Source organism: Hippopotamus amphibius, chromosome X (genome assembly GCF_030028045.1).
Source record: "Hippopotamus amphibius kiboko isolate mHipAmp2 chromosome X, mHipAmp2.hap2, whole genome shotgun sequence".
Lineage (NCBI taxonomy): Eukaryota > Metazoa > Chordata > Mammalia > Artiodactyla > Hippopotamidae > Hippopotamus > Hippopotamus amphibius.
Genome location: NC_080203.1, coordinates 48,111,063 through 48,124,419, shown reverse-complemented (window position 1 = coordinate 48,124,419; position 13,357 = coordinate 48,111,063). Strand labels below are relative to the sequence as shown.

The 13,357-nt window shown below is 40.1% G+C and overlaps 1 protein-coding gene across 3 annotated transcripts in view; it reads right to left on the bottom strand.

The window, feature by feature from the left end:
- SYTL4 (synaptotagmin like 4) overlaps nt 1-13,357 on the bottom strand; it is a 65,296-nt gene that overhangs the window by 9,697 nt on the left and 42,242 nt on the right. For all 3 annotated transcript variants that reach the window (XM_057718124.1, XM_057718126.1, XM_057718125.1), the window contains 8 exons: nt 5,640-5,741; nt 5,086-5,161; nt 4,670-4,760; nt 4,454-4,557; nt 3,851-3,946; nt 1,879-2,057; nt 1,483-1,585; nt 801-962 (listed from right to left, as the gene is read on the bottom strand). In XM_057718124.1, coding sequence (XP_057574107.1) covers nt 801-962; nt 1,483-1,585; nt 1,879-2,057; nt 3,851-3,946; nt 4,454-4,557; nt 4,670-4,760; nt 5,086-5,161; nt 5,640-5,741 — 913 coding nt within the window. The remainder of the gene's footprint in view (nt 1-800; nt 963-1,482; nt 1,586-1,878; nt 2,058-3,850; nt 3,947-4,453; nt 4,558-4,669; nt 4,761-5,085; nt 5,162-5,639; nt 5,742-13,357) is intronic.

The window sequence follows — 13,357 nt, the reverse complement described above, 5'->3', positions numbered from 1 at the left end:
AAAAGTTTTACAGAAGAACCTTGCCATTGAACAGTTCTGATAATCGAGAAGTCCTAACTCTGTTTTAGCTAGTTCATCTTAACCAGAATGACAGTAACCTATTGAATGTCCTTTATGTGCTAGGCACTGACTGGTACTCTGTGTATGATCCCTCAGAAAAAGAATATTATTATAATTTTCACTCTATAGATGAAGGAACTAAGGCCCACAGAAGTTAGGTGACTTATCTAAGTTATCTTTAAGTTAGGTGATTTATCTAGCTGGCAAATCACAGGGCCTAGATTCAAATCCAGATCTGCACTCAGATCCCAGGTGCTACCATGCACACTGCTACACTCTCACCTGAGATGCCATCTCCAGAGTAAAACTGTCCCTGGCTTATGTGACCAAGAGCACAACAACTGGAACTCCATGAATTGCTTTACTTCTCACTTCTTTAGTGAACAAGGTAGTTTGGAAAATCAGTGCAGGTTAGGATACACCCAAAAGGTTAGCTTGCAGAAGAGTCCTAAGTTAGGATGTTAGGATACGCCCAGACTCTGTCAGATTAGGAGGCAAAGCTTGGCACACATATGAAAGACTTCAAAGGAAAACCATGGCTTCATTCTTCGCCTGGCCTACACAGAAGAGATTACTCATACTTGCCATCCAAATACATCTGAAATTACTGTTAAACTCAGAAACCCCAGCAGGGTGCGCTAGAACTCCACAGATTACATTCAAAATTGTCCCAGCAGAAGTCACTGCAGACAATTCTACCTCAGATCCAAACTCTGTAAGCAGTTGTTAAAGCAGACTACCTTTCCATGTAAAGGGAGGCAATGATCCAGTTTCTTATCAAGCTTCCAGGAATCCATCTGAACCTCTGCCTCTCCAAGGAAAGTGTTTCTGCCAAAACGACCATGATGCCAAACCGAGAACTGCAAAGTCCTCTGGGCCAGGAGAGATTCTGGGATCTCATACTGTGAAAGGAAAGGAGAAGCCCAAGATGATTAGTTCACAGTAATTCCTCAGAAAAATGTTATTCCAAAAGCTGAGCAACCATACTCAAAGTCCATAGTCCTGAATATCAAATCACTTTAGTCCCTAAGCACTTTGAGTTTCCTTCCTCAAAGCCTCCACTTACCCCATTTCACAAAAACCAACCATATTCCATGGGAGGACCTGGAATATGAATTTTTCCTTCAGTGGGTGAGCGAACACTGGAATATTCAAAAAGAACTGCCAGGGAGACTCCTGATCGCAAATGACTCTTCAAAATGAGATTTGTGGCCACGTGGACCTCCAACTTCACAATAATCCAAGAAAGTCCGATCAGCTTTGTTCTCTTCTCTGGGAGGCCGGGATGTGAACAGATGCCCAAGGTGTATCCTCGAACACAGACATGGCCACTGAAAACCAGCCATGTAGCAGAGGAATAGCTACAGCTTAGCACACAAGACAGAACAAGTTCTCCTACCCTCTTGGGTTCTAGATACTTACTCTGAGGATCTCATCATATAGTGGATTAATGGTGTCCCGCTTGATGCTGGTTTTTCTTTTCCCTTGGCGGGATTTGTCAGGCAGAAGATAAGTCTTCACATATCTAGAAACCAAGGAGAATACAGAGTAATTTGCTGTCTTTCTGGAAGCCCATTCCTCAGTTCTCTGCTCTCCATATACATATGCCATGATGAAATGAAAATGTCACATCAAGCCCTCTTAGACACGCCATTCTTGCATTTTCCCAGTCCTGGTCCCTTTCCCACATCTCCCCTAATCACTCTCAATCACACCTCCCTGTCTGCCCAGGAAGTGAGAGTCTTGGTTCAAGGGTGCCCAGAGAGATGCCGGGGTCTGATCATCTCTGAGCACTGCGCAGGGTCCAGAAGCACTCACGGGTTCGAGTGCTTCTTGGCTTCGTCGGCATAGGCCAGCTGGTGGCACTCCTTCACGTGAATGACCAGAGCCTGTGTTTGCTGCTCATACTTCAGAGAAAAGGCAATCTTGCCAGTCACAAAGATGTTCCCAAAATCGCCAGCTTCGCTATAGATGCTCATCATGCTGCCAATCGTACTCTGAAGATAAAGCACCCACATGGCAGATGGTAACTAGACTTATCATGGTGATCATTTTGAAATTTATAGAAATATCAAACCATTGTGTTGTGTAATAGGAACTAACATAGTGCTGTAGGTCAATTATAGTTCAAACACAAACAAACAAAACCCAGAAAAAGAGATCGGATTGGTGGTTACAAGAGGCAAGGGGTCAGGGGAGGAGGAATTGTATGAAAGTGGTCAAAAGGTATGAACTTTCAGTTATAAGATAAATAAGTACTAGGGATATAACGTACAACATGATAAATATAATTAACACTGCTGTATGTTATATATGAAAGTTATTAAGAGCGTAAATACTAAGAGGTCTCATCACAAGGAAAAGCTTTTTTTCTATTTCTTTAATTTTGTATCTATATAAGTGATGGATGTTTACTAAACTTATCGCAGTAGTCACTTCATGATGTATATAAGTCATTATGCTATATACCTTAAACTGATACAGTGCTGTATGTCAGTTATATTTCAATAAAACTGGAAGAAAAAAAAAAACAGGGACTTCCCTGGCGGTGCAGTAGTTAAGACTCTGCACTTCCAATGCAGGGGGCACAGGTTCGATTCCTGGTTGGGGAACTAAGATCCCACATGCCACGGAGCATGGCCAAAACAAAAAAAACAAACCAAACACAAAAAGATAAAGCACCCACAAACCCCACAAACATGTGGTGAAGGCACACTCCCCCTGCCACACTGCTCACATTTTCCCTCATGAGAAAGCCACAGTTACTGAACAAAACAAAAGCCTCTATAACCAGCCAGTACTGCCAATGGTCTTGTACCAGAGTATAAGAGACAGCTAGGAGCACACTCACAACTGCTCAGGTTCATCACTCACAACTGCTCAGGTTCATCAATCAGCTCATGGCTCACCTAGGCTCTGAGCTGCTCTTCTTCCCCTTTTTTACACATTTTATTGTTAATTTTCAACTGCCCCAGAAGGTGGGCAAGGAGTAGAGGTAAGGTACAGCTGAGTCTGATTTTGGTGTATGTTATATATGCTACAATGTTGGCTTAGAAGGGGGTCAGTTACTAATTAAAACAAGGGGCCTTAATTATCTGTGGGTTTCTTTTACTCACCTTATCCCTCTCAAGACCTACAGAGAAAAGTGACTGCATCACAATTGGGGGGAAAACCCCAAAAGAGGTGAAAAGACACCCTCCTCTCGGGTAATAAATAGACTCTGCAAGCTCACTGTTCTCTTCCTATGTGCGAGTGGGACCATCTAATCACCCTGCTTTCCGACTTTGTTTCCCCTCAACAGCAATCTTCATACTTATGACAGAACTAGGCCCTGATTCTCAACTGTCCCTTTAACTTCATGATTCTGATTGGTACTGTTGTTCCTTAATCATATCCTGATGCCAATTAACCCTGCCAAGGCCCTTCTCATGACACTCACTACCCTTGAATGTGAGACTTGGTGCATGCTCTGATGAAGAAACCTGATCTTGCTTACTTCATAGCCTGGGTACCTTTTTAGGGGAGAAGTTATGGGTTACTGTTCTCAAAGCTGTGATGAACATCTCTAGCCCTAACTACCTGATGTAAGAATCTCCAGGGCAGAGGCTGAGAAAGTCACCTAACTGTGCACTAAGCAACTATGGTCTAAATTGAGGAAAGGAACAAACAAATGCATCTCATTTACCTACAAAGAGTGACTTGAAGAAATTCCCCAGGTCCTGACTCTGCTCTAGGGAGGCACTTCTGAACTTCCTGGTACCTCGACATGTCCAGAACTAATAGAACTTACCATGGAGGAGCCACTTCGCATGCTGCTTCTGGCTAGCTTCTGACGATGCAACTTCACCAGGTGGTCAATGTCTTCTTCTTCTTCCTCTTCCTCTTCCTGGAACAATAAATATAGACTCAGAGTTAATAAAGATAAGAAAAATTTCAAAGATGAATATCCTTCCCTTAGTAGGGGTTATAATTGTTGCTGATCTCTGAGCTGTCACGTGCACATGAACATACTCATCTTCATCTTTATGTTTCCCCATTTCAGACTTTCAAATTATATTACAACCATCCTTCTCAAATCACAAAACAATATCAGTTTCTCATTTGACTGCCCCAATCCAGCCATCTCTTTACATTTTATTCAAAATAAGTATTTATTTGAGCCCCTAACCACATATCAAGCAGTGTTTAGAAAATAAAAGAGACAGTGAAAGACAGTCTTTTTCTTTAAGCAATTCAGCAACCAGATTTACTTTAGAAATTGAGGGGGAAATCAAGATTCATGTTACCTTTTCCTAAAGAATTAAACAGGTGAATTGAGAGTATCAGGCAGTAAAGTCAGCTTTAGATATACACAATTTCATATAGTGACCAAGTAAAATGCAAGGGTACTTACCATATCCACACTGAGGCCTGGAACAGATTTGCTTCTGTCTCCCAAGGAGCCACTTTCATGCCCCACATCTTCTGGGCAAAGATCGATCACAGATTTAGTGTATTCTGAGTGGAAGACCAAAAACCAAATCAAAAGAAACCTACTCTTCTCCATACCAATAACCCACCAAGTACTCAGAACTTCAATCTCAAAAGGCCATGAAGGGAAACCAGCTACCTGAAGGCCTGAGGATTTTTCGGGTGTTCTTCTTGAATATCATTTCACCCTCATCCACAGATACCACATTTTGACCCCCAGGCTGAGTTTCCTAGGAAGGAATAAAAGCAAGGAAATGGAAAAAGACAGTTGGGTAGGTGGAAGCATGGAGTAAGGGAAGAAGGTGATTTTCACTAACTATGACAAACTTGAAGGAAAGATTAATTTAATCTTAGGACTTTAGGAAGTTGTACAAAACCTATTTTCTCACATTTCAACCAAAACCTTAGAAAATGCTCCCAAGGGAATCTGAACTAAAATTTGTTTGCTTGAATTCTTTATTTAAATTCTTCCTGAGAAAGGAAGAAGAAAGAGATACACACAGACAAAGACAGACAGAGAGAGACAGAGCTCGACCACCAATAACTAAAGCTTACCTTTTCTACCTGAGATTTGGGGGCAGCCATCTTCTTCCATTCTGGAAAGAGGCTAGATTTATCCAGAGAGTCTCTCCTGGAGGCAGATACAGAAGCTATAATAAAATCACCTCCTCCCCTTACCACTCTATCTAGGGACCCAAGCTCTATGGAAGGAGAGCCACTGGCTTGAGGTCATTGCAGTAACCAAATCCAGAAGGTAAACTTCAAATCTGATTTACTTTGAAGGAATGCAGACGATCAGATAAGCAACTCTGTACAAACATAAACACTCACACCCCCATGCCTGAGGGATAGCAGCATCCATTGCTGCTAGTCCAGGTAGACTCCTCTGAGGTGCAGCAGCCTGTGGAAATCAGCACGTTCCAGAAGGCTGTGCTCAGAGACAACAGTAGGAGTACTACTGGCAGACTTGTGGCAACATCAGAGAAAAAACTTCATTTGCCTTGCTGAGGACAGAAGTCAGGAATTCTGAAGGCATCCCTGCACCCTGGCACTAGAGAACAAAATGGGAGCTTGGTTGAGCGGGGCAGAGGGGACTAGGGGCATCTCACCTGGATGTGCTATCCGAGTCAGCTGTGTAGCTATCCAGACTTTCACTCTCAGCTTCCAGTGCACTCTTTCCACTTTTCAGCTTGGGCACTTCAAATGGCACACTAGAATAAAAACCAAAAGCCAACACATAAAGGAAGTGGGCTCTCCTGCTGGCAAGCAGGCTTCCTTCCAACCCCTTCACAGTGGTAGCCTAAGTGATCTTTCTAAGAGCTGAGTGTACTTTTAAAACTGCTCAGTGGTTTCCCATTGCTCTTGGGATTGAGTTTAAACTCCTTAGCATGGCAAGAAAATCCTTATGAGTTGACCCCTGCTCACATCTGCAGACTCATCTTTCACCCTCCACCTCACCTTATACTTTACATTCCAGAGTAATGAAGTTCCTTTGGTTCCTTGAATATGCCAAAGCTCTTCTTCCCTCTTTTTTCTGCCTGGGATGGTCACAATGGCCATTTTTCACGTTTACTTGAAACTCCTGGCCAAATCTACTCCTCCTTCTGGTCTCTCCTCATATGTCAATTCCTCCAGATCTCTGTGACCATGTCCCCACCCCAAGTCTGGATTAGTAACATTCCTATGTGCTCCTAAAGCACCATGATGTCTTGGTAGCAGTCATCATATGTGTAATTATTTATGTCTTTTATACAAATTATTTAATTTGTTCAATAATTTAAACAAATGATTTGTTTAATGTCTTTTTCCTCTATTAGACTAAGTACCTGGAGATCTGCGACCACATATTTTGCTCACTGCTGCATTCCCAATGCCTAGAAGAAAAACTAGTATAGAGTGGGTACTCAATTATTTGTTGACTGAATTCTTGACCAAATGCTCTCAGTGGGGCGTAAAGTATATACATATAAATAAGCAGTATGCTTTGATGATATTATTCAGAAGACCAGAATTCCTTTTCAGCTTAATGAAGGATGACCCTGGGCATTCAAAACAGCAGTCCTCATCTCTAAAGGGAAGGACACAATTCCTGGACCCCTCACCTCAAGGAATTTGTGAGAACAAGAAAAGGAAAAAATCATTCTTCCTGAAGTATCTCAAGTAATTTCACTTGGCCACCAGGACACCATACTCCCCTGGTTCTCTGACCTCACTCACTGCTCCTCCTCAATCTCCTTTGCTGGTCTCTCCTCACCTCCTAGACCTCTAATCTTTGGATTGTGTCCACGCTTATTCCTTGGGCTGCTTCTCTTCACTATCTAGAATTATCCCTAAATGATCTCATCCAGTGTCATGGCTTTAAATATGCTCTATAAACTAATAATTCCCAAATTTATCTCTTACTCAAACGCCAGGCTTCTATTTCCAACATCTTACTTGACATCTCTGCTGGCATGTCTCAAACACAGCAAGTCCAAAACAAAAGCCCTAATCCTCCCCCAAACCTGCCCTTCCCTCAATTTCATCAAATGGCAACTCCATGCTCTCATTTCTCAGGTCAAAAATCTTAAGAATCATCCTTGACTCCGCTTGTTCTCTCAAAATACATATGCAATGTGTTAGCAAATCCTCTTGGCTCTATTTCAACGTATATCTAGAATATGACCAGTTCTCACTCCCTCCACTGCCATTACTCTGGTCTAAACCACCATCACCTAGCTCCTGAATGGTTGCAATAGCCGCCTAACTGAACTTCCTACTTCTGCCCTTGTCCCCATACAACCTATCCTCAACACAGCAGCCAAAATGAGCTTTTAAAATATAAATCCAGGGAATTCCCTGGTGGTCCAGTGGTTAAGACTCTGCGCTTCCATTGCCGGGGTCCCAGGTTCAATCTCTGGTTCGGGAAGTAAGATCCTGCAAGCCTCGTGATGCAGCCAATACATATATACATACATATATACATACAGAATATATATATACATATATCCCCAATACAGAATTTCCACACAACCCAGCAATTCCACTCCTAGGTATCTACCCAAGAGAACTGAAAACATGTGTCTACACAAAAACTTGTACACAAATGTTCAAAGCAGCATTATTCACAAGAGCCAACAGGTGGAAACAGTCCAAACGTCCATCAACAGATGAATGGATAAAGGAAATGTGGTACAGCCATATAATGAAATATTATTGACAATAAAAAGGAGTGAAGTTCTGAAACATGCTACAACATGGATGAATCTTGAAAATATTACGCTAAGTGAAATGCCAGACACAAATGGCCACATTCTGTATGACTCCATTTATAGGAAATGTCCAGAACAGGCAAATCCATAGAGACAGAAAGCAGATTAGGGGCTGAGGGAAATGGGGAATGACTTCTTAATGGGCACGGGGTTTCTTTTTGGAGTGATGAAGTGTTCTGAAATTAGATAGCGGTGATGGTTGCACAACATTCTGAAAGTAGTAAAATCTAATGAATTTTATACTTTAAAACTGTTAAAATGATTCATTCCATGTTATGTAAATTTTACCCCAGTTAAAGAGGAAAAATAATATCATGTCACTCAGAGCCCTCCTCACTCGGAGTAAATGAGAGAGTTCTTACAAGTACCAACAAAATCTCACATGAACTGCTGCTCACCCCACCTCTGTCTTTATCCCCTAACCTCCCCACTTGCTCACCAGTTCCAGATGACTCATACGTGCCAAACACAAACTCACCTTAAGGTCTTTATACCTGCTGCTTTCTCTGCCTAGAAAGTATCTTTCCCCTCAGGTACTCTCAGGGTTTGCGTCCTCTTTGCTTCCTGTCTTCTCTCAAATGTCATCTTATTATTAACCCTTTTCCCCTGCTGGCCTAGACAAAACAGTCTATATACAGACATGCTTTCCTGGCACTCCCTCACTTTAGTCTACTCCATTTTTCTCCATGGCACTTGTCAACATCTGATACACAATGTATTTACTTCATTCACTTATTGTCTGTGTCCCCCACTCCCAAATCTAAGCTCCTCAAGCAAGGGACTTTGTTGTCTTCACCAGTGTACCCCACTGCCTAAAACAGTGCCTGGAAAATAGCAGGCATTCATAGACATTTGTCAAACCAACGAAGGAACTAATAAGAAATGAACAAAGAATGAAGTAACCAAAATCTATAATGTCTTAGGCAGTAGAGACTAAACTTTCCAAGTTATCATAACATGATGTTTGAGATAGCTCTATGAAAACAGATGGCAGGGGTTGAAATCCTAAGGCATGCTAGAGGTGAAACAGCGGTCATTTCTTGAGAGATGTATTAGCTTTGTAGCTGAAGACACAGCAGGGAGTTTGATTTCAGTTTTACTTTAGAATCATTCTTTTTCTCCCTTTGCTCCAATGAATAAAGAACCCAAAGCAGAACCATTCCTCTAGAGACGTAGTTTAATAATAGCCCATGGAGAGTGTTTTCTGCTTCTATTTTTTCCTAAAGATTAATACGTACTGATCCAAAGCTGATACAAACCACCCTAGGGCAAAAAAGCAATTATTTGACATCTGTGCAGTAGAAAAATTGACTAAGAGACGGGAGTCCTGGGCTCTAACTATCTGTATGATCTCAGGTAAATCACTTATCCTGCTTTCTTTTCTCTAAAAATAAGGGGGGTGAATTAGATTATCTCTGAGGCTCCATAATTTTATGGAAAAGATCATTTATGGCTACTTAATCTGTTTCCATGTTTAGGATAAATAAGAGTCCTCTGAGTCCAATGAGATAAGAGGTCATAGACAGCCAGAAGCAGTGGGCTTCAGAAATTACATTCTGACCAATGATGTCAGATGTGTTAATCAGGTTCAGGAAATAAAAGCCATTCTTATCCTCATCCGCAAAGGAAAAGGGGGGCGATCACCTAAAACAGATGAGTCACCCACCCAAGGCAGTGTGGATAAAATCATAGTACATACATACAATGAAACACCATACAGAGAGCAAAAAGAATGAGGCAGACCCTTGGTTCTGACATGGAAAGCTGTCAATGTTATATTTTTCTGTCATTTTTTTCCATTTGCACCTTGAGCTATAACTGACGTAAATAAACTGCACGGGTTTAAATGTACAATTTGATGAGTTTTGACATATGTATACGTTTGTGAAACCATCACCACGATTAAGCTATTGAACATATCTATCGCTCCCCAAAGCTTCTTCGTGTCACTTCATAATCCATCTCTCCCTCGTCACTACATCTCCAAGTAAGTGTTGATCTGCTGTCACTGAAATTTAGCTTGCTCTTTCTAGAATTTTACATAAACAGAATCATACAGTATGTCCTCCTTTTTGTTTGGCTTCTTTCACTCAGTGTGATTATTCTGAGATTCATCCATGTTGTTGCATGTACCAGCAGTCCAATCCTATCTATTGCTGAGGAGTGTTCCACTGTATAAACAAAGCACAGTTTATTGTTTCACCTGTTGATAGACACTGGGGTTGTCTCTATGTTTTAGTGACTATAAATAAGGCCGCTATGAACATTCACATACAAGTTTTGGATGCACATATTCTTTTGCGTCTCTTGACTGAATAAGTAGAAATTTAAAGGCTGACTCAGAAGGTAGGTGCACATTTAACTCGTTAAGACACTACTAAACTGTTTTTCAAAGTGGATGCACCATTCTACATTCCTATCAGCACTGTATGAAAATTCCAGTTGCTCTACATCCTCATCAAAAATTGCTATGGTCAGGGGATCAGATTAAGATGGTGGAGAAGTAGGATGTGGATCTCCCTTTCTCCCACAAATACATCAAAAATACATCTACAGACCCCAAACCTATGGGATGCAGCAAAAGCAGTTCTAAGAGGGAAGCTTATAGCAATACAATCCTACCTCAAGAAACAAGAAAAATCCCAAATAAACAACCTAACCTTACACCTAGAGAAAAGAGAGAAAGAAGAGCAAACAAAACCCAAAGTTAGTAGAAGGAGAGAGACATAAAGATCTGAGCAGAAACAAATGAAACAGAAACAAAGAAAACAATAGCAAAGATCAATAAAACTAAAAGCTGGTTCTTTGAGAAGATAATTAAAATTGATAAAACTCTAGCAAGTCTCATCAAGAAAAAGAGGGAGAGGACTCAAATCAATAAAACTAGAAATGAAACAGGAGAAGTTACAACGGACACCACAGAAATAAAAAACATCATAAGAGACTACTACAAGCAACTACATGCCAATAAAATGGACAACCTGGAAGAAATGGACAAATTCTTGGAAAGGTAGAAGCTTACAAGACTGGATCAGGAAGAAACAGAAAATATGAACAGACCAAACACAAGTAATTAAATTGAAACTGTGATTAAAAATCTTCCAACAAACAAAAGTCCAGGGTCAGATGGCTTCACAGGTGAATTCTATCAAACATTCAGAAAAGAGCTAACACCCATCCTTCTCAAGCTCTTCAAAAAAAAAAAACTGCAGAGGAAGGAACACTCCCAAACTCATTCTACGAAGCCACCATCGCCCTGATACCAAAACCAAAGATACCACAAAAAAAGAAAATTACAGACCAATATCACTGATGAATTTAGATGCAAAAATCCTCAACAAAATACTAGCCAACAGAATCCAACAACATATTAAAAGGATCGTACACCATGACCAAGTAGGGGTTATTCCTGGAATGCAAGGATTCTTCAATATATGCAAATCAATCAATGTGATAAACCATATTAACAAACTGAAGGATAAAAACCACATGATAATCTCAATAGATGCAGAAAAAGCTTTTAACAAAATTCAACACCGATTTATGATAAAAACTCTCCAGAAGGGGGGCATAGAGGGAACCTACCTCAACATAATAAAGGCCCTATATGACAAACCCAAAGCCAAGATTATTCTTAATGATGAAAAACTGAAAGCATTACCTCTAAGATCAGGAACAAGACAAGGATGTCCACTCTCACAACTACTATTCAACATAGTTTTGGAAGCCCTTGCCACAGCAATCAGAGAAGAAAAAGAAATAAAAGGAATCCAAATCGGAAAAGAAGAAGTAAAATTGACACTATTTGCAGATGACATGATAGTATACACAGAAAATCTTAAAGATTCCACCAGAAAACTTCTAGAGCTAATCAATGAATACAAAAGGATACAAAATTAACACAAAGAAATCTCTTGCATTGTATACACTAACAATGAAAGATTGGAAAGAGAAATTAATGAAACAATCCCATTCACCATTGCAACAAAAAGAATAAAATACCTAGGAATAAACCTAACTAAGGAGGTAAAAGACTTATATTCAGAAAACTATAAGACACTAATGAAAGAAATCAAAGATGACACAAACAGATGGAGAGATGTACCATGTTCTTGGATTGGTAGGATCAACAGTGTGAAAATGACTATACTACCCAAAGCAATCTACAGATTCAATGCAATCCCTATCAAATTACCAATGGACTTTTTTATAGAACTAGAGCAAAAAATCCTAAAATCTGTATGGAGACACAAAAGAGCCCGAATAGCCAAAGCAATCTTTTTTTTTTTTTTTTTTTTTGCCAAAGCAATCTTGAAGGAAAAAAATGGAGCTGGAAGAATCAGACTCCCTGACTTCAGACTATACTACAAATCTACAGTAAACAAGATAATATGGTACTGGCACAAAAATAGAAATATAGATCAATGGAACAGGATAGAAAGCCCAGAGATAAACTATGGTCAACTAATCTACAAAAAAGGAGGCAAGGATATACAATGGAAAAAAGACAGCCTCTTCAATAAGTGGTGCTGGGAAAGCTGGGCAGCTACATGTAAAAGAATGAAATTAGAACACTCCCTAACACCATACACAAAAATAAACTCCAAATGGATTAAAGACCTAAATGTAAGGCCAGACACTATAAAACTCCTAGAGGAAAACATAGGAAGAACACTCCTTGATATTAATCACAGCAAGATCATTTTTGATCCACCCCCTAGAGTAATGGAAATAAAAACAAAAACAAATAAGTGGCACCTAATGAAATTTAAAAGCTTTTGCACAGCAAAGGAAACTATAAACAAGATGAAAAGAGAACCCTTGGAATGGGAGAAAATATTTGCAAACAAAGCAACTGACAAAGGATTAGTCTGCAAAATATATAAACAGTACATGCAGCTCAATATCAAAAATACAAACAACCCTATCAAAAAATGGGCAGAAGACCTAAACAGGCATTTCTCCAAAGAAGACATACAGATGGCCAAGTGGCACATGAAAAGATGCTCAACATCACTAATTATTAGAGAAATTCAAATCAAAACTACAATGAGGTATCACGTCACACCGGTTAGAATGGGCATCATCAGAAAATCTACAAACAGTAAATGTTGGAGAGGGTGTGGAAAAAAGGGAACCCTCCTGCACTCTTGGTGGGAGTGTAAATTGGTACAGCCATTATGGAAAACAGTATGCAGGCTCCTTAATAAACTAAAAATAGAAATACCATATGACCCAGGAATCTCACTCCTGGATATATATCCTGAGAAAACCATAATCGCAAAAGAAACATGTATCACAATGTTCAATGCAGCACTATTTACAATAGCCAGGACATGGAAGCAACCTAAATGCCCATCAACAGATGAATGGATAAACAAGATTTAGCACATATATACAATGGAATATCACTCAACCATAAAAAGGAATGAAATTGAGTTATTTTTAGTGAGGTGGATGGACCTAGAGTCTGTCATACAGAGCAAAGTAAGCCAGAAAGAGAAAAACAAATACCGTCTGCTAACTCACATATATGGAATCTAAAAAAATGGTACTGATGAACCCAGTGACAGGGC